This window comes from Dermochelys coriacea, chromosome 11 (genome assembly GCF_009764565.3).
Source record: "Dermochelys coriacea isolate rDerCor1 chromosome 11, rDerCor1.pri.v4, whole genome shotgun sequence".
NCBI classification, from domain to species: Eukaryota; Metazoa; Chordata; order Testudines; family Dermochelyidae; genus Dermochelys; species Dermochelys coriacea.
Genome location: NC_050078.2, coordinates 23772511 through 23790507, shown reverse-complemented (window position 1 = coordinate 23790507; position 17997 = coordinate 23772511). Strand labels below are relative to the sequence as shown.

At 41.1% G+C, this 17997-nt stretch overlaps 1 protein-coding gene across 3 annotated transcripts in view; it reads right to left on the bottom strand.

Annotated features, from left to right (window-relative positions):
• Positions 1-3547: 3547 nt before the first annotated feature.
• Positions 3548-17997, bottom strand: part of ARHGAP15 (Rho GTPase activating protein 15) — a 450542-nt gene continuing 436092 nt past the window's right edge. For all 3 annotated transcript variants that reach the window (XM_038422842.2, XM_043505082.1, XM_043505081.1), the window contains one exon: positions 3548-4834. In XM_038422842.2, the coding sequence (XP_038278770.1) occupies positions 4651-4834 (184 nt within the window). In that variant the 3' untranslated portion in view covers positions 3548-4650. The remainder of the gene's footprint in view (positions 4835-17997) is intronic.

Sequence of the window (17997 nt, the reverse complement as noted above, 5' to 3'; positions counted from 1 at the left end):
GGTTGGCTTCTTTTGCTGTAAATGCTGCAGTCTGAACACTCAGGAACTAAAGGAGGAGCAGGAAGTAGACACTTTCTACAGTTTGGCAGCTCCAACCTGTGGCTGCAGAGTTGAGCAGCTGTTCTTTCTGGTTGCTGGTGGGGGCGGGGGAAGGGCACAGTGAGTCCAGTTACACTAACTGAGGGCAGGGAGACTGTCTCTCCCATACTTTCAGTGCTGCTCCTGCTCCTGCCCAGGCAAAAAGGAAGAGGAGGAACAAACTGATGGGATACATAACAGAGTGGTGAGGAGCTGAGCCTGTGGGCGGCGGCGATGGGGCCTACTGTGACAAAGGTCTGCACAAGATGCACCTGCTCTTGTGGTGAATTGGGGTGTGTAGTAAATGACTCAGGGTTTATGGGCCATGGACTAATTGATAAATTTAACCCTTGTGTGCTTTGGAATGAACAGGATATCTCTTGTGAAGGAGCCTTTGGCTTTGATGGAGCATGGAATGCCCATGCAGCCCAGCTGGAATATGTTGCCTGCTCTGCAGCTACTTTAACAGGAAATTTAACAACAAATGACAAAATGTATTCATAAAAGGGGAAAAAAAGACACTCATGATCTCCAGTCTTAGAAATTTACTTAGGTTCTCTGATCTTCCTGTCAGCCATGGAAGTCACAGTACAAAGGCTGCTGCATTTGGCTGCCTTGCTATCCCAGGATGCTCTGTACAGAAAAAATCCTGTTGACTTGGCCTTCCTGGAGAAATATTAAGGCCTCTGCTCTTTATCCTTCTTCACTTCTTTGATGCTTTTGACACTGCTGATTATAGTCCCCTGCTTGTTCTTTTGACTGCCTTTTTCTGTGGCTGTGCTCATTCTGGAAGAAAGAGTTTCATACTCTTGGGCCAGCTGCAGAGAAAGCTCTGCCAGGCATGAGTTTGACTCTTGATGCATACTTGGGAAAGTCTGTGGTCTGAGAGAGAATGATTGTCTTCTGTAGATAGCATGCCACTCAGGGTCTAAAAGGTCAGAATCGAGAACTTGAAGAATGTGACCTGATAGCCAGTGTGGAGCACAGAGAACAGTGATGTGTTTCTAATGATCAGGTTCATTCAGGGGCCAGGCTGCTGCAATGTGGCCTGACTGAAGCTTCGCAAGCATTGGAAGATCATCCCCAGTTTGCCACTTTCTTGCACCTTGTGTAATCACTTAGTCATAGTAAAGGTTAGTGAAAAGTGGGTCTCACATGCCGCCAAATCAGAGGGGCTTTGTATCCACTTACACAGTATTAAATGACAGCCCAAGGAGCAAAGCAGTGGAGAAATAGGCCCAGTGAGTTGTTGTAATCCAACCTGGAGGACATGAAGACTTGGATCATTGTGGCCAGATCATAAGATGACAGTATTTTCTCCAGCCTCCTGGCTAGCCACTGATGAAGGAGGTGTTTTGGAAGCTGTAGCCATATCTATCCAGGAGTCCTGTTAGGACCACAAAGTTGTGAACTTGCTTGATTGAGAACAAACTCCCTCAGCAGAGGGTGAAGTCAGAGTTGTCATCATGGTTTTCAAAGTTCTTCTCTTTCCACTGTTATCTCTGTTTTGCTAGTTTCAGTAACAGCAGCTTTTCATCCTGAGGAGCTGCTCTCAAGTAGGCATGGGGATATGGAGCTGAGTTTTTAAGTCTGGTTGGCATTTGAGTCAATAATTTCCTCCAGTGGATTCATGTGGCTGTTAAATGGGATGGGGGATAAAAATGGTATCTTGAGAAATGTCACATATGAGTGCACTGATTGCAAAGGCATCCTTGCTTCTCTCCACGATCCACAGCAAGGTCTAACAGGAAGGGATAGACTCTGCCCCATTCAGATACTAAAATGTTGGGACCCATATGAGTAGTTACACAGACATTACAGAGCTATCTTTTAAGTCAGGAATCACCAAACTGAGGCTTCTGCAGACTTCACATCCACGCAGTTAAGGGGAACCTCTGTGCTCCAGGGAAAGCTTTTGTTTGTATTTTTAAGAATAACTTCTTCTGACCCTTACAGGTTCCAAGTAACATATGAACGTTTCACTGCGGACAATACTGGGAATTACTTCAGTGACTGTGAACCGGGGCTGTAGAATCATAGACTTTAAGGTCAGAAGGGACCATTATGATCATCTAGTCTGACCTCCTGCACAACGCAGGCTACAGAATCTCGCCCACCCACTCCTGTAACAAACCTCTAAACTATGTCTGAGTTATTGAAGTCCTCAAATCGTGATTTAAAGACTTTGAAGGGCAGAGAATCCTCCAGCAAGTGACCCATGCCCTACGCTGCAGAGGAAGGCAAAAAAACCCCCAGGGCCTCTGCCAATCTGCCCTGGAGGAAAATTCCTTCCCAACCCCAAATATGGCTATCAGCTAAAGCCTGAGCATGTGGGCAAGACTCACCAGCCAGACACCCAGGAAAGAATTCTCTGTAGTAACTCAGATCCCACCCCATCTAACATCCCATCACAGGCCATTGGGCATATCTACTGCTAATAGTTGAAGATCAATTATTTGCCAAAATTAGGCTATCCCATCATATCATCCCTTCTATAAACTTATCAAGTTTAGTCTTGAAGCCAGATATGTCTTTTGTTTGCCCCCACTGCTTCCCGTGGAAGGCTGTTCCAGAACTTCACTCCTCTGATGGTTAGAAACCTTCATCTAATTTCAAGTCTAAACTTCCTGATGGCCAGTTTATATCCATTTGTTCTTGTGTCCACATTGGTACTGAGCTTAAATAATTCTTCTCCCTCCATGGTATTTATCCCTCTGATATATTTATAGAGAGCAATCATATCTCCCCTCAGCCTTCTTTTGGTTAGGCTAAACAAGCTGTAATGTGAATGGTGTTTATTAAGGAATACACTGAGTCTTGAAGCCAGATATGTCTTTTGCCCCCACTGCTTCCCTTGGAAGGCTGTTCCAGAACTTCACTCCTCTGATGGTTAGAAACCTTCGTCTTAATACAAGTCTAAACTTCTTGATGACTAGTTTATATTCATTTGTTCTTGTGTCCACACTGGTACTGAGCTTAAATAATTCTTCTCCCTCCATGGTATTTATCCCTCTGATATATTTATAGAGAGCAATCATATCTCCCCTCAGACTTCTTTTGGTTAGGCTAAACAAGCTGTAATGTGAATGGTATTTATTAAGGAATACACCGAGTTTCTGACCATCATTCTTCCAGTCCTATAAACAGTACCTAGTATGTTGCTGTGCTTATTTAATGATGCAGCACCATCATTATACATTTATTCTCATAGATGATCACTCTAAGGAGCAACCTCTTCTGCTTAACAACTTGGTATTTTGTAAAATGCTGTTGAACAAAGCCAGCGTAATTCATGACCTGTTGGGGTGATACTTGAGACATATCTCTCATGAACAGCAGATCTATGCATTAATCCTGTGTTTTGGGGTCTTTAATTGCTTTAAATATTTGCTTCTAGATCTTTGTTTCACACATTTTATTTACATGGTTTATTTTTCATTTTATGAAAAATCGATAACCAGACAGACTCTTTACCACACTGGATTAGTTTTATTTATTCTCTTTGAACTTGATTAAAAAGCTGTCAAACATAAGTGTACATTTTATCAGCAGAATACTTTTACAAAACAGGGTAGAAGATGTTTATAGCTGGAAACATACATTTCAAAATAAAACAATATTTGATATATTTGAGACAGTTACCCTTTTGTTTATCCATGACAACTGAAACTAACCATCAAATGCATAAATTGATTCAAGTCTAGCCAAGTAATCCTAAGGGCATATAAAAAGGCTTTTTTTAAAGTTCTTTCTAGATGAATTTAATGTAGTTCACCAATAAAGCATCCTCAGGAGCATAATAAAAATTCTACATAACATGACATAGCTAGGGAAAGAGTGAAGATGTACAATGTGATGAAGAATCAAAATGGATGTTACATTAAAAATGAGCAGTCATGCAATTTCTAAATTTCATGTACAGCATTTAAGGATAAAACGTCTAGGCTTTAATTTTGTGTCTAATTTTTTAGGCAGAATGTTTATAATACTGCAATAAGGGCAGCTTGCTCTCTTTCTCTCTCTTTAAACATATTCATTGGAAACTGTTTTGAACTGTCACTTTTGCTAGGGAAAAAATTACCATTCAACATGTCTCCATAACTCTCACTGTACATCAAAGGGAAAAGGTATGTTATATTTACACCAAAATCGGTTATGAATGATGAAACATGTCTGTTTTAATTTAATTGCTTTTAATATATTTTTAAACCATTAATCTGTATTGCTGTTTATCTTGTTGTACCATTGTATATGCTGGTAAGCAGCACTTCCTGTGTTTTTTTGACCACATTCTATATACCCAGCTTGAAAATAATGGGATGAAAAATGAGCCCTGGAGTTTTAGCAGAATGAAACTCTCAAAGGGTTAATGTAGAATACATATAGCAAATGTTGACACTATTTTTTATTCCAATGTTTGAAAATTAAACACAAAATCATCATTAAGTTTTCACAAAATGAGGCATCTGTCACTTGAAAGAAAAAGAAATATTTCAGAAATATGTTTACAGAAATGTAAAAATATTAGACATCAAGACAGATGTGAACATTTTCAATAACAGGCCCTGTCTGTCAGTCTTCCTCAGAGCTGAAGATCTTATTGTACTCACTTAACATAAGTTCAACTATCTGGTTTTGGTACAGCATGTGTACTGCCATGTTCCCTGACTCCTTTTCAGGTCTAAGGAGTGTTGGTCCAAACACAATTCCTAAGCTTTGTGTTGACATAAGATTCACGGATTCCTTGGCTGCTATCCTGTTGACAAAAGGAAAGAATTGGTTAAAGATGAGGGATGTCAAAGGAGGCGCTATTGCATTTGAAGCAGAGAAATGCATTTTATTGATTCTCCTATCAGTAATGTTTATTTGGTTAAATTATAAAAAAAAAAAAGCGAGGAGGGAACAGGATTCAATAACTTCTGGCAACATGACAAATGATAAAAGCAAATGTATAGGTAGACAGCAAGACCTTTATTGGGTTGAGATCTAGGGCCTGAATTTCAATGCTCAGGTAGGACACAAACACAACTAGTTTATGTAGTCCCTTTATTTTTTGTTTGTGTGTACTCATGGCTGGATTTAGACACTGGGAATGAATATCAGGCTCTGAGGATTGGGAGACAGTCAGATTTGTTAGGGGGCTCCTGGAAGGAACCTACCAGCTTCTGTTAGCACAAGTTCCTGTACTGGTGCAGTGTTGGTGTGCATGGAAAAATTAAATGAAAGACCACATGAAACTTTGCCACTTCTGCCAATCTCAGCCCAGTTACCTAAGGGGTGCAGGAATGAAAAGATACTTTGAGAAGAAGGGTAAAATATATAACAGTATGTGTGACATATCTATCCTGACATAAGGCTTCCTAAAAGAAAATAAGACCCTACATCTTAATTAAAGGCTTTGGAAAATAATGCTCAGGATTACAGCATTAGACATATTGGTTTTCCGTATACTTTATAAAGCTGTTGGCCACATTATTAATACTAAATGTTGACAATCATGCATTCTTACAGATAAGACCTTAAGGATCAAGAAGTCTGATTTAAGAACAACACAGATTTAGTGGATGAAGTTTAGGTCGCCATTTCTGAAAATTTGACCCACTGAGCCAGATCCTCACATGATGCAAATTAGTGTAGTTCCACATCACTCAATGGATTTACACCACTTGGGGTCTTGGCCTATAATCTTGAAAAATACTGTCTAGTCAGAGAGTGGAATAGTCTTTTAAAGAACTACTTAAGAACTGTAACTTACACTCGGGGTCAGCCCCAAAGCCCAATGAGGTTAATGGAAAGACTCCAATTGACTTCAGTGGGCTTTGGAACAGTCCTTATGAAAGCAAAACTCCAACATGTCTGATATTCTTTCCTGGAGAACCCCAGTGAATAGAAATCTGTTTTCTTTAAAAATATGTAAAATGTAGTAGAGTGGAAAGAGTCTAATATATGCATTTTTAATAGAATAAATTATAGTCAGAACCTATCCATGAATGCAGACTAAAGTTACCCTCAGAACTTAACTATGCACTGATCTGCTTTTCATTTGTGAACACTTTACAACAGAGTAGTTTTAAGACTTTTTGTCATTCTGAAATGAGAAGTGGCTTAAGAAGCAGAGTGAATGTTTTTGGGAAAAGTACTGTCTAGTACTCTCTTTCTTTCTTCATCAGATGTATCTTTTAAAAATCTTAAACATTAAAAAATAAAAATTCTTCTGTTTCTAAATACTTTTCGCAGAAGCTACACTAATGGTGGCAAAAGCTGCATGAGACATCATCTATTCCATCCCTTAGAGAAAGATTTCTCTCCTGTTAGTGGGTGGGTCATGCAGTGAAGACTATCTTGTAGTGGAGCCCTGCCAAACTTGTAGTTTACCGCATTCCCTAAACACAAACACTCATTTAGGTTTTTTTGCATGTATAAATAGGAAGCATTACTGTAGTTCTGTCTCATGTGTAGCTGTGGTGTCCATTACACAAAGCACTCTCCATATGGTACTAATCAGAACATCTTATTAGTTTCTTTAAATATAACATCTTTATTATAAATGAAAAAGAATACAGTATATTTTCCACTATTGCAATATTACCATAGCATGGTTCTTCTCAGGGAGGGGTTCAGAATGTCAGAAGTTAGGAAGAAAAACTACTTGTTAATAGCTTTGGTGCCAATTGAGTAAGTGTGAGCATCTGATCACTGTCATATATTTTATCCTAGTTATTTATTACTACAAACATTTTTTTCCTAATACCACTCAAGCAGTTGTCAGGTGATTAATAAGGGTCCTGATCCTACAAAGATTTATTTGTTCATGTGCTTAACTTTAAGCACATGAATAGTTCCAGTGACTTCATCTGGACTGCCTCATATGATAAAAATGACATGCATAAATAATCTTTGCAAGATTCGTGTATACAACATTATATTGGCAAAGATATGAGGATCCATTTCACTCAGGAAAAAGTTATGTGCAATATGTCTATTATGCATATTTTGAGGGGTAAGCATTCTAGCATTCTAGGTTATCGAGTGAGATGATATGCCTATTATTAAAATATGAAATCATCCCCCAGATATGCAAAGCTAAACACTAATGTTCACATGAAGGAACAAGCTACAATACTGGCTTCTAACCTAGTAAATTTCTAAGCCAATTATTATTTCTTAAGTGCCAACATTGTGTTGGTTGCTGTAAGACATGAAAATCCAGAGCCAGCTCCTTGGCCTCAAGGAGGCTACTTTGCACCTCTCTGGCATGCTGCCATTCATGTGGGAGCAAAGTGGTGAGGTAGGATGTGAGAAGAATCAAGAAAAGAGTTATAGGCTGGGATAGAGACGTGCAGCGTCTCTAAAACAAGGGCAAAAATTTTACATGTGCTTTGACATGTTAGTAGATTTGAGCAGGGTAGAGATTTTAGCAGCGAGTAACACATTCCAAGTCATGGGCAAGGATGATGATTTTGGCTGGACTGGGAGGCAGTGAGATAGGCAGTGGAGAAATAAAGAGGGAGTGAATGAGAGGATAAATGAGGTGGGGGAGGGGGGGTCAGAGAGTGACAGCAAATAAAGGGAGTGTGAGTCAACAGTGGTGGTGAGGTGACTGAAGTGTGTAAATTGTGTGGAATGACAGAGGCTGAATGTGGTGGGCGGGCCGAGGAGCTTGGGTGGATGAATGGGAGAATGAGTTTCAGGGTAAGGGGGGTAAGTGATGAGGCATCACCACTTGATGTGACTATCACCAATGGTGTTTGGAGAGAAAAAGTTTGAAGTAGAGAGGAAACTAAGCAATTATTTGAAGAGAGCGAGAGTTGGGCTGAGGTAGGAATGGGATTGAAGAATATATCTAGTTGGCTGGGAGGAATGAGAATGGTAGGGAGAAGACAATGTCATGAAGAGAGAAGAAGAAGAAGAAGAAGACAAGCCCAGCCACTCAAAGTTATTTAAGCACCTAACTCCAATTGATATCAAATACTTTTGAGGACCTGGGCTTTATGGCCTAATCCAAAGCCCAATGTAGCCACTGGAAAGACTTTCACTGATTTGCAATGGGCTTTAAATCAGACATGTAGGTTGTTGGAGAGGTAACTCAGGGCTAGATCCACAACTGCTACTTAGGTGCCCAAATCTTCAAAACCCATGGTAATCCTGTAAGCACCTAAATTCCCTTGGTGCTTAAATTTTCGTTAATATAGTCCCTAGGGTGCCTACTGAGCATGTGTGCTTCAAATTCTGATGGCTGGGTGCCTAGCTCACATCTAAGCCCTAGTGAGATCCTTAAACTAGACATTGCCCTGACTTCTTCCCTGTGGGCCCAATCCGGTCGGTGTTCTCAGAGGCCACCTACCAGATTGGACCTTGCACCAACAAGTGCTGATGGAGAAGGAGCTGGAGCTCCCCTTATAACCTTTCGTCCACTCACCCAGAAAATACCAGCCTCTGACAAATGTGGAGAGCAACTTGAAGATAGGTCTCCCTCAGGGGAACCAAGTATCCTAACCACTGGGCTATATGATACAATAGGAAGGGCTCTCTGAACCTCTCCTATTGAAGCTGTTCTGTATGGTATAAAATACTTAACGATTCACTGGACGGAGAGATGAACTTGGGTCTTCCACAGCCCAGAGCAGTATCCTAACCACTGGGTTATAGAGTCATTCTTACTTTTTCTCTGGCCCAATGAATATTTAATTAGTCATACAAAGTGGAATAGCTTCAAAAATGCCCTTCCCCAGGGTACCTATAAGCCAGAGGCTTGGACACTCACTTGTAATGTGGAAGACCTATGTTCAACACAGACAGGGGAGGTGGGGGAAATCTGATCCCAGGTCTCCCACATTCTCAGTGAGTGCTCTAACCACTGGGCTAAAGGATATAAAGGGCAAAACACCCCATCCCCCTTTTTTGTGAAAAAGAGCTTGGGCATCTGACTTCAGGAGAGGGTTCATAGCTGTGAAACCTGAATGGTGACAGGCATCTCTCTCTGACCTGGACTTAGGTACCTAAATCTCTTTGACAGGTGAGGCTTATGTCACACCCCTCTCCTGCTTTTGGCTACCTTAGATGGTTTCCTGCTCAGGGTGCTAGCTTTTGTGGATCCCATTCTTAGCCACCTAACTCTCCCCATGAATTGTATAGGTGCCTGGATCCCTAACTTGGGGTTGTGGATTCCACTTGGGGGTAGGATGCCTAAACATTAGGCATTGCAATGCTGAGCCTCAGTCCCTTTTGTCAATCTAGTCCTGAATATTTAAATACCGCTCCCTCCCTGGCTCAGTCCTCACATGGCATCAGCCTGCAGTTGCAGGCCATTACATAAGTGATAGTATGTTGCAACCTCTTAAGGTGTGTGGTAGCAGAAATGCTGCCCAGGAAGGAATACTGTCTCTCTAAGGCAGAATGACTCCCTGTGCTCTTCCTGAGCCACATCCCTTGAACACAAAGATCCGTTTGAGCCCTACATAAATAACTAGTGGTGTCATAATGTTATGGTCCAGTGGATGGGGCAGTGGACCACATGTCAGGAGACTTGAGTTTTTATTTCAAACTCTCTCACAGACCTGCTGTATGACCTTGGGCAAGTCACTTTACCTCCCTGAATCTCTCTTTCTCTGCCCATAGGTTGTCTGTCTTGCCTCTGTAGATTCTAAGTTCAGTCATTGTGGATAGTTCTCTGAGAATATCCACTCAGTGTGCAGCATCAATAAAAGAAATCTAACAGAATGTTGGGAACCATTAGGAAAGGGCTAGATAATAAGACAGAAAATGTGATATTGCCACTTTATAAAGCCATAGTACGCCCACACCTGGAATACTGTGTGCAGTTCTGGTCACCCCAATTCATAAAAGATATATTAGAATTGGAAAAGGTACAGAAAAGGGCAACAAAAATGACTTGGAGTATGGAACATCGTCCATCAGAGGAGAGATTAAAAAGACTGGGTCTGTTCATCTTAGAAAAGAGACAAAGAAGAGGGATATGATAGAGGTCTATAAAATCATGAATGGTATGGAAAAAGTGAATGGAGAAGTGTTATTTACCCCTTCTCATAACACAAGAACCGGGATAATAAGTTTACAACAAACATAAGGAAGTCCTGCTTCATCCAACACACAGTCAACTTGTGCAATTTATTGCCAGGGGATGTTGTGAAGGCCAAAAATATTAATGGGTTCAAAACAGAATTAACTAAGTTCATGGAGGATAGGACCATCAATAGCTATGACCCAAGATGGCTAGGGACACAACCCCATGATCTGCGGCCAACTGTGTCCACATATCTATTCAGGGGACACCATCATAGGGCATAATCACATCAGCCACACTATCAGAGGCTCGTTCACCTGCGCATCTACCAATGTGATATATGCCATCATGGGCCAGCAATGCCCCTCTGCCATGTACACTGGTCAAACTGGACAGTCTCTACGTAAAAGAATAAATGGACACAAATCAGACGTCAAGAATTATAACATTCAAAAACCAGTCGGAGAACGCTTTAATCTCTCTGGTCACTCGATTACAGACCTAAGAGTGGCTATTCTTCAACAAAAAAACTTCAAAAACAGACTCCAATGAGAGACTGCTGAATTGGAATTAATTTGCAAACTGGATACAATTAACTTAGGCTTGAATAGAGACTGGGAGTGGACGGGTCATTACACAAAGTAAAACTATTTCCCCATGCTAGTTCCCCCCTCCCCCCACTGTTCCTCAGATGTTCTTGTCAACTGCTGGAAATGGCCCACCTTAATTATCACTACTAAAGGTTTTCTCCCCCCCCCCCCGCTGGAAATAGCTCATGTTAAATGATCACTCTCGTTACAGTGTGTATGATAATACCCATTGTTTCATGTTCTCTGTGTATATAAATCTCCCCACTGTATTTTCCACTGAATGCATCCGATGAAGTGAACTGTAGCTCACGAAAGCTTATGCTCTAATAAATTTGTTAGTCTCTAAAGTGCCACGAGTACTCCTTTTCTTTTTGCGAATACAGACTAACACGGAGGCTAAACCTAAAAGCTGGACTGGATGACAGGGGATGGATCACTGGATAATTGTCCTGTTCTGTTCATTCCCGCTGAAGCATCTGGCACTGGCAACTGTCAGAAGACAGGATACTGGACTAGCAGGCCCATTGGTCTGATCCAGTATTGCCATTCTTATGTGTTTTGGGGCGGTGACTGTCTCTCACTATGTTAGTGTACAGAACATGGCATGGGCGGCACTCATTTTAGATTGACCTCTCCGCACTAATGTAACATTAATGACGAATAAAAGCTGAAGTAAAAACTTTTTTTGTATAATAGTGACTGTATTGCTGACTTGTGATTATCATCATCAAAATATGAACTACTTATCAACCTGGTCTGAGTCTGATATAAATTAGACCTAGAGAAAAAAGTAACTCTTATTTGAAAGGCAATTTTAAATGCTATTTAATCCAGTACAATTTGAAGAAAATAATTATGACTTTTTGTTTTTATATCTTTTTCTTTCAAAATAAAAATTATTTATCAATGAAATTATGGTTGCTGTATTATATCCACAGTGTAAATTACTCCTGTAGTTGTGAAGTGAAATTCAGTTTATTAAAAAAAAGGTTAAAATGGGCAAGAATTCATTTTTGGCAAGAAAACATGATATACAGCCGACAACATAAAAAGAGAAAGGAAATGCCAGAGCTACTTTTTGTCAAGCCCAAATGGAAGGAGCAATGATCCATCCATTTAAGATTATTTTAGAAACAATCTATAATCCAGTGCTACAGATGTTGGAACCTCGTCAAAAAAATTGTTGAGCCTTATGCTGTGCTAGGTTTTTTTTTCCTCCAAAAAGTCAGTTGAATTGCTAATTCAAAGAATGTTTTATATGCTTTAAGATCATAAGCCAAAAGAAACTCATATTGAAAATACAGATCTCATTATTAATAATGAAAAGAATTAGTCATGTATTAAAACAGTAAAGTATCTGATTGGAAAACTCTAATATCAAGGACAGCTATATAAGCAAAAATACTTTTTAAAATTTGTGCTTTGGCTGTTACCATGGTAACTGGAAGCTGGAAGCGATGTAATTGAGTGTAGGACAACTATACAGTTAAGGTCATTACTGTATAGTGAACATGGCTCTCCAGTTCTATGTAAACTTACTGTTTTCAGACAGGTTTCAGAGTAGCAGCCGTGTTAGTCTGTATTCGCAAAAAGAAAAGGAGTACTTGTGGCACCTTAGAGACTAACAAATTTATTAGAGCATAAGCTTTCGTGAGCTACAGCTCACTACACTAACTGTAAAATCATTATTGATTTTGAAGTTAGGGAGTCATGGTGAGTGTGACAACCCGTTCAAACAAACCATCTGTTAAGACGGGTACTTTGTGTGAGTGACTAAGACAGAGGTAAATCTTTCCCACTGGTGACACTGATTCCTTTAGCACTTTAAAATGGAAAAGTGTTCTTACTGAAACATACACCAAAATCTATAAAGGTAAATCAGTTTAAATTTTCCCAAAGGAAATTATTTAGTATTGGTAATTCACTATATATTGTAGTGAACTGGCTAATGTGTATTAGATGGAATCAGAACTGTTCAACTTTGTGTCATCGGCCCTATATGGCTACTGAAACCTCTACCTTTACTCAAATGTTGGGGGAGGAGGGCATCTCTGCTTTTGGAGAAACTGATTTTGGCAATGTTATTTACTATTTATTTTAAATTAGATTAAAAAGTTAATTTTAAGAGCCTGATTCTGCCACTCTTGCAATGACTGGGCAAAATATAATATGACTAAAGAGCAACATGAGGGAACATTAACAAAACCAATCAGAATAGTTAGAACAAACAAATGGCTCAGCTTTTGAAACATAAATCCTCAGCTGGTAGAATGCCTGCTTTATTCCCTGAAGGGAATGGAGCTACACCAATTTACACCAGTACAGAGTGTTACTCTCAGGGGGGTTGTTGTCAAGAACATCACAGCTTCTTCCAAAGCGTGGAGAAAAGTAATCAAGGAGAAAAATAATCTCGCAACTAGGCAGAGTATAGCTCACTTACAGCATTATGCACATGCATAATTAACCTATGGAACTTGCTGACACAAGATATTGAGACCAAGACTTTGGCAGGATTCACAAAAAGATTAGAGATGTATATGGATAACGAAAACTCTGTTGTTACATGAGAGGGGATAAAAATGTATACATGATTACACTTCCTTATTTTTCTGGGGACAGCCACTAAAACCTGGAGTTAGAAAGAAACTTCCTCTCTGGATACATTATTCTTTACTTGTCCATAGAAGGGGCTTGCATCTTTTCTGAAGTCTGGTACTGGCTACTGTCAAATACAGGTCACTGGACGAGATGGACTATTGGTCTGAGCCAATATGTAAATTCCTATAACCTCATTTAGTGGGTAAAAATCTGCCTATTCCATTGATTCACTTTTCCAGTAAGTATCCCAAAATTAGCTAATATCCATTTCCCTATACGTAGTCAGACACATGGAAATGGAGCGTCTTCGCTTCAGAAGTAACATGTTATGGCAGTAGTGGGCAAACTATGGCCCGTGGGCCGGATCTGGCCACCAGCCATTTTAATCTGGTCCTTGAGCTCCTGCTGGGGAGTGCGATCTGGGGCTTGCCCCGCTCTGGCGCCCCAGCCGGGGAGTAGGGTTGGGGGCTGCTCCATGCGGCTCCTGGAAGCAGCAGCATGGCCCCTTCCAGCTCTTACGTATGGGGCAGCCAGGGGTCTCTGCTCTGCATGCTGCCCCCGCCCCAGTAGGAACCATGGCCAATGGGAGCTGCAGGGGCGGCGCCTGCGGACAGGGCAGCACGCAGAGCTGCCTGGCTGCGCTTCCGTATAGGAGCCGGAGAAGGGCCATGCCATTGCTTCTGGGAGCCATTTGAGGTAAGCGCCGCCTGGAGCCTGCACCCCTGAGCCTCCCCACGTGCCCGAACACCCTGCCTCAGCCCTGATCCCCCTCCCACCCTCCGAACCTCTTGTTCCCAGCCCAGAGCACCCTCCTGCACCCCAAACCCTTCATCCTCAGCCCCACACCAGAGCCCGCACCCCCAGCCGGAGCCCTAACCTCCCCCCCCCGGCACCCCCTTCCCTGCACGCTGAACTCCTCATTTCTGGCTCCAGCCCAGAGCCTGCACCCCCGACCAGAGCCCTCACCCCCTTCCGAACCGCCAACCCCAATTTTGTGAGCATTCATGGCCCACCATACAATTTCTATTCCCAGATTCGGCCAAAAAGTTTGCCCACTCCTGTGTTATGGGAATGGTTCAATTGCTTGCTATACTGAGTGTACTGGCATTAGGAATATCATTAGTTAACAGATCTCTTTGCTTTACAGTTGCAGGCTTTTGGGTTGGCTTTACACAGTAGTTTCCTGATTGTTCATATTGCATTTCTTTTAATCAGTGTTGACATATTAAATTTTTATTTTTATGATACACTGATCCTAGCTGAGCATTTTACACTTTCCTTCCCCGCTGCAAAAGCTGACTTGCAGAAGTTAAAAAAAAAAAAAAAAAACTACACACATACACAACAACAGGTATTGCATTATATACTTTGCCTTAGTGACAAGATATTTGGGGAGAAATCATCCAAGCTTGAAATAAAATCTTTATTGCAAGTAACTCTACCTCCATGCCAGTGAGATGCATTGTAGGATCCGAACAGATGTCCCAGGGGGAAACTGTGCACCAGTCAGGGTTGATTACTTAGACCTCCTGTCAGTTCTTAACTCACTGACAATGGCTGAGGCATTCAGTACAACTTTGTTTTCTTTATTTGGAAATAAAGTTAATATGCTTACCTTAACTGTGCCAAATGTACTGGAAAATAACCTGATAATAAAAGTGCCGTCCTCCAAAGTGATAATGTCTGTGTGTATAAGCACATTTTGACAGGGCTTTTGCAGCCTAGTAGTGAACTATTAGGAAGGAAGTACATGTACCAAATGATACAAGATAGCCTATCAGGTTTCCTGTGACTACATTTGCTTTTTATCCAAAGCCTCTGGTACATACTTTTCTGATATACAGCATATTATCGTAAAGTTATTTTCTATTGCAAACTTACTTCCACTCAGCGATGTTAGCCATTTTTCATGACCATTGTTGTGTTATTTGGTATTACAAGGATGACCAAGATATGGAGTTTGATTCTGGGAGTCATTTTAAGACATTGGCAACAGTAATCATGTAGAGATAATCTGTATTCTCAGGGGACTATGTCCAGTTATAGGGTGACCCAACTCACCCCAGATGGTGAAATTCATTCTGTGCAGACAACTAGTATGAGGCCTATGCACCACTTAACCCATTTTAAGAGATTTACCAATGTAATCAATATAATTGAGCTCTTGATACCAATACCATAAGTCCAATTTGTTTAAACTGTTAGCTTATTGCAGTACAATGGAGATAAATTTAAAATATAGTAATAAATTGGGAGTCTCAATATTTTATGACTGCAAACAAACCCTAATTATTTATGTACTTTATGGATGATTTGCTCAGTTGCAGTGCAGTGCTATTCACTAGCTGATGAAGCTAAGTAAATGCAAACACTATCAAGGGAATCTCTAGATTGCTGTTTGTTAACTTCATATACTATGTTTTGGGGGGTTTCTCTGTGCATATGTACATAGCATCTCTGATTTATACTTTATAGTGGAGTGCCAAAATATTATATTACAACATATGCCCTTTTCAAAAGGTACTAGGTGGCTTGAATGTATAATTCAAAGATTATAGGAAATACCTAAAATGATTAATATAGTTACAAAACTGCTTTATTTCACCAGCCTGAAATACTAATGTGCTTAAAATTCCTATTTGCTCCAAAATGTTGAAGTCAAAATAATAATTATGTAAGATCAGTAATGGAGAAACAAAGTCATAGTGTGTGATATGCTATCTAACAGAGGTCAGAAATAGTTCAGACATACTTAAGAGCTTGCTTTAGCTGCAAATAGCCTTAGTGGCTCCCTGGCCTACAAAACTTCATAGCTTCCTGCCCTCTGCAGCTGCAGATGCTAATCACAACTCTTTGGGGGAAATCCCTTCTCCTCAGAGGCTCTGGGACACAAGATATGGAATTTGGTGCTGCCTCCTTCTCCAGAATAGCCTTCAGCTCTGCTCATTCAACTACCATATATGGTAACTGGGCAGCTGATAATGACATTAAGGGGAATGGGTATCCTCCAAAACAATGGCTAAATTAAATCTGAGAATAAGTTCTTTCTTGGCTCAAAGATCAAGCTGGAGGCAAGCTGGAGAAAGACATTCATTCTGGCCATTTGGCTTTACCCTGAGTTGAAGAGGAAGGTATTGCAAAATTTCACTCCCCCCCTCACCGCATACCAGAACCAGGGCTCCAGCTGAGCCCAAACGTTTATACCACAATTAAACAGCCCCTTAGCCTGAGTCCTATGAGCCTGAGTCAGCTAGCATAGGCCAGCCATGGGTGTTTCATTGTAGTGTACACGTACTCAGAGAGACTAAGGGTGGAATCCACAAAGCTACTTAGGAGACTAAACCCAGATTTAGACACCTAATTCCCTATTGTGATCCACAAAACTCCTGCCAAACTCTCTAGGCACCTAAATTCACTCGGTGCTTACGTTTTTCAAAGGAAGAATTCCCTAGGCAGCTAAGTTTGAAATGATCCACTACAGAGGATTTAGCTTGGAAGTTATACTAAGTCAGGGCCTCTTGCAATTTTTAGCTGGTGATAAACTTCCACATCTTCTATTATATTTGGCTTGTACAGTATTTAATTCATTATTTGTGACTGAGCACAGAGCGGTTCTGATTAATATTTGAAGGGGATACAACTAACACATTTGGGCTAATCACCTTAGCACAATGGAACATTCTACCATTAGTGTAAAGCTAGTCCGTGCAGGAGGCAGAGCTTTCTGAGGAGGTGGTCCAAGATTGTGGAACAAACTCCCCCACAATTAAGGACCCTCACAAACCTCACCACCTACTGCTCCAAGTGCAAGGTGCATATCTTTGACCTGCCTTCTCTAACATAAACAACTAGCAGGGTGTACCTTTAGAAACCCCAAACCAAAACCCTAGTAAAATAAAACACTGCACATGCAATTCTCCTCATAGGGGAGAGGATGAGAGAGAGAACAAACCATGTGTACAGATGTTAGACATATTGCGTAATACATGCCTTGAAGAAACTTGGGGCTAGATCCACAAAAAGAATTAAGGCATTGCAATGCCTAACTTTTAGGCACCCTCCCATCTCGTGGAATCTACAACCCTGAGTTTAGAGCCTAGGCTCCCAGTACAATCATGGGGAGCATTAAGTGTCTAAGAATGGGATTCACAGAAGCCAGGAAACTGAGCAGGGAACTGCCTAGGATAGCTAGTAAGAAATGCTGAAGAAGAGAGGTGGACCTAAGTCCTGCCCCTCAAAGGGAGCTAGGCACCTAACACAGGCATGTTGGAGGCACTTCTCTCTGCTTGGGATCCCAAGTGTTGAGCCTGGCTTTATGTGCTTACAGTTGGTGGTGGAGACCTAGGTTTGGATCCGTATTCTGCCTGACTTGAACACAGGTCTCCCATGTGAATGCTCTACTCAGCAAACTACTGAATATTTTGGGTTGAGTCTCTAAAATATGTATTGGACCAGAGTGAGAATTACTCCATAGTCTACTGTTTAGACTGGGGTTCTGGTCCCTGCTCCAAATCAGGCAGAACAGAGATTTAAACCTAGGTCTCCTACATCCCAGCTGAGCACTCTAACCACTGGGATATTGGTTACAGTGAGAACAGCCTTTTATGTACATTAGGCATATATTCTGAGGATGCCTACTGGATCAGGCCCCCACAGGTGAGGGAACCCCTAGTTTGAGAATTCTGCTGGGGCTTTAGGCGCTGAGCT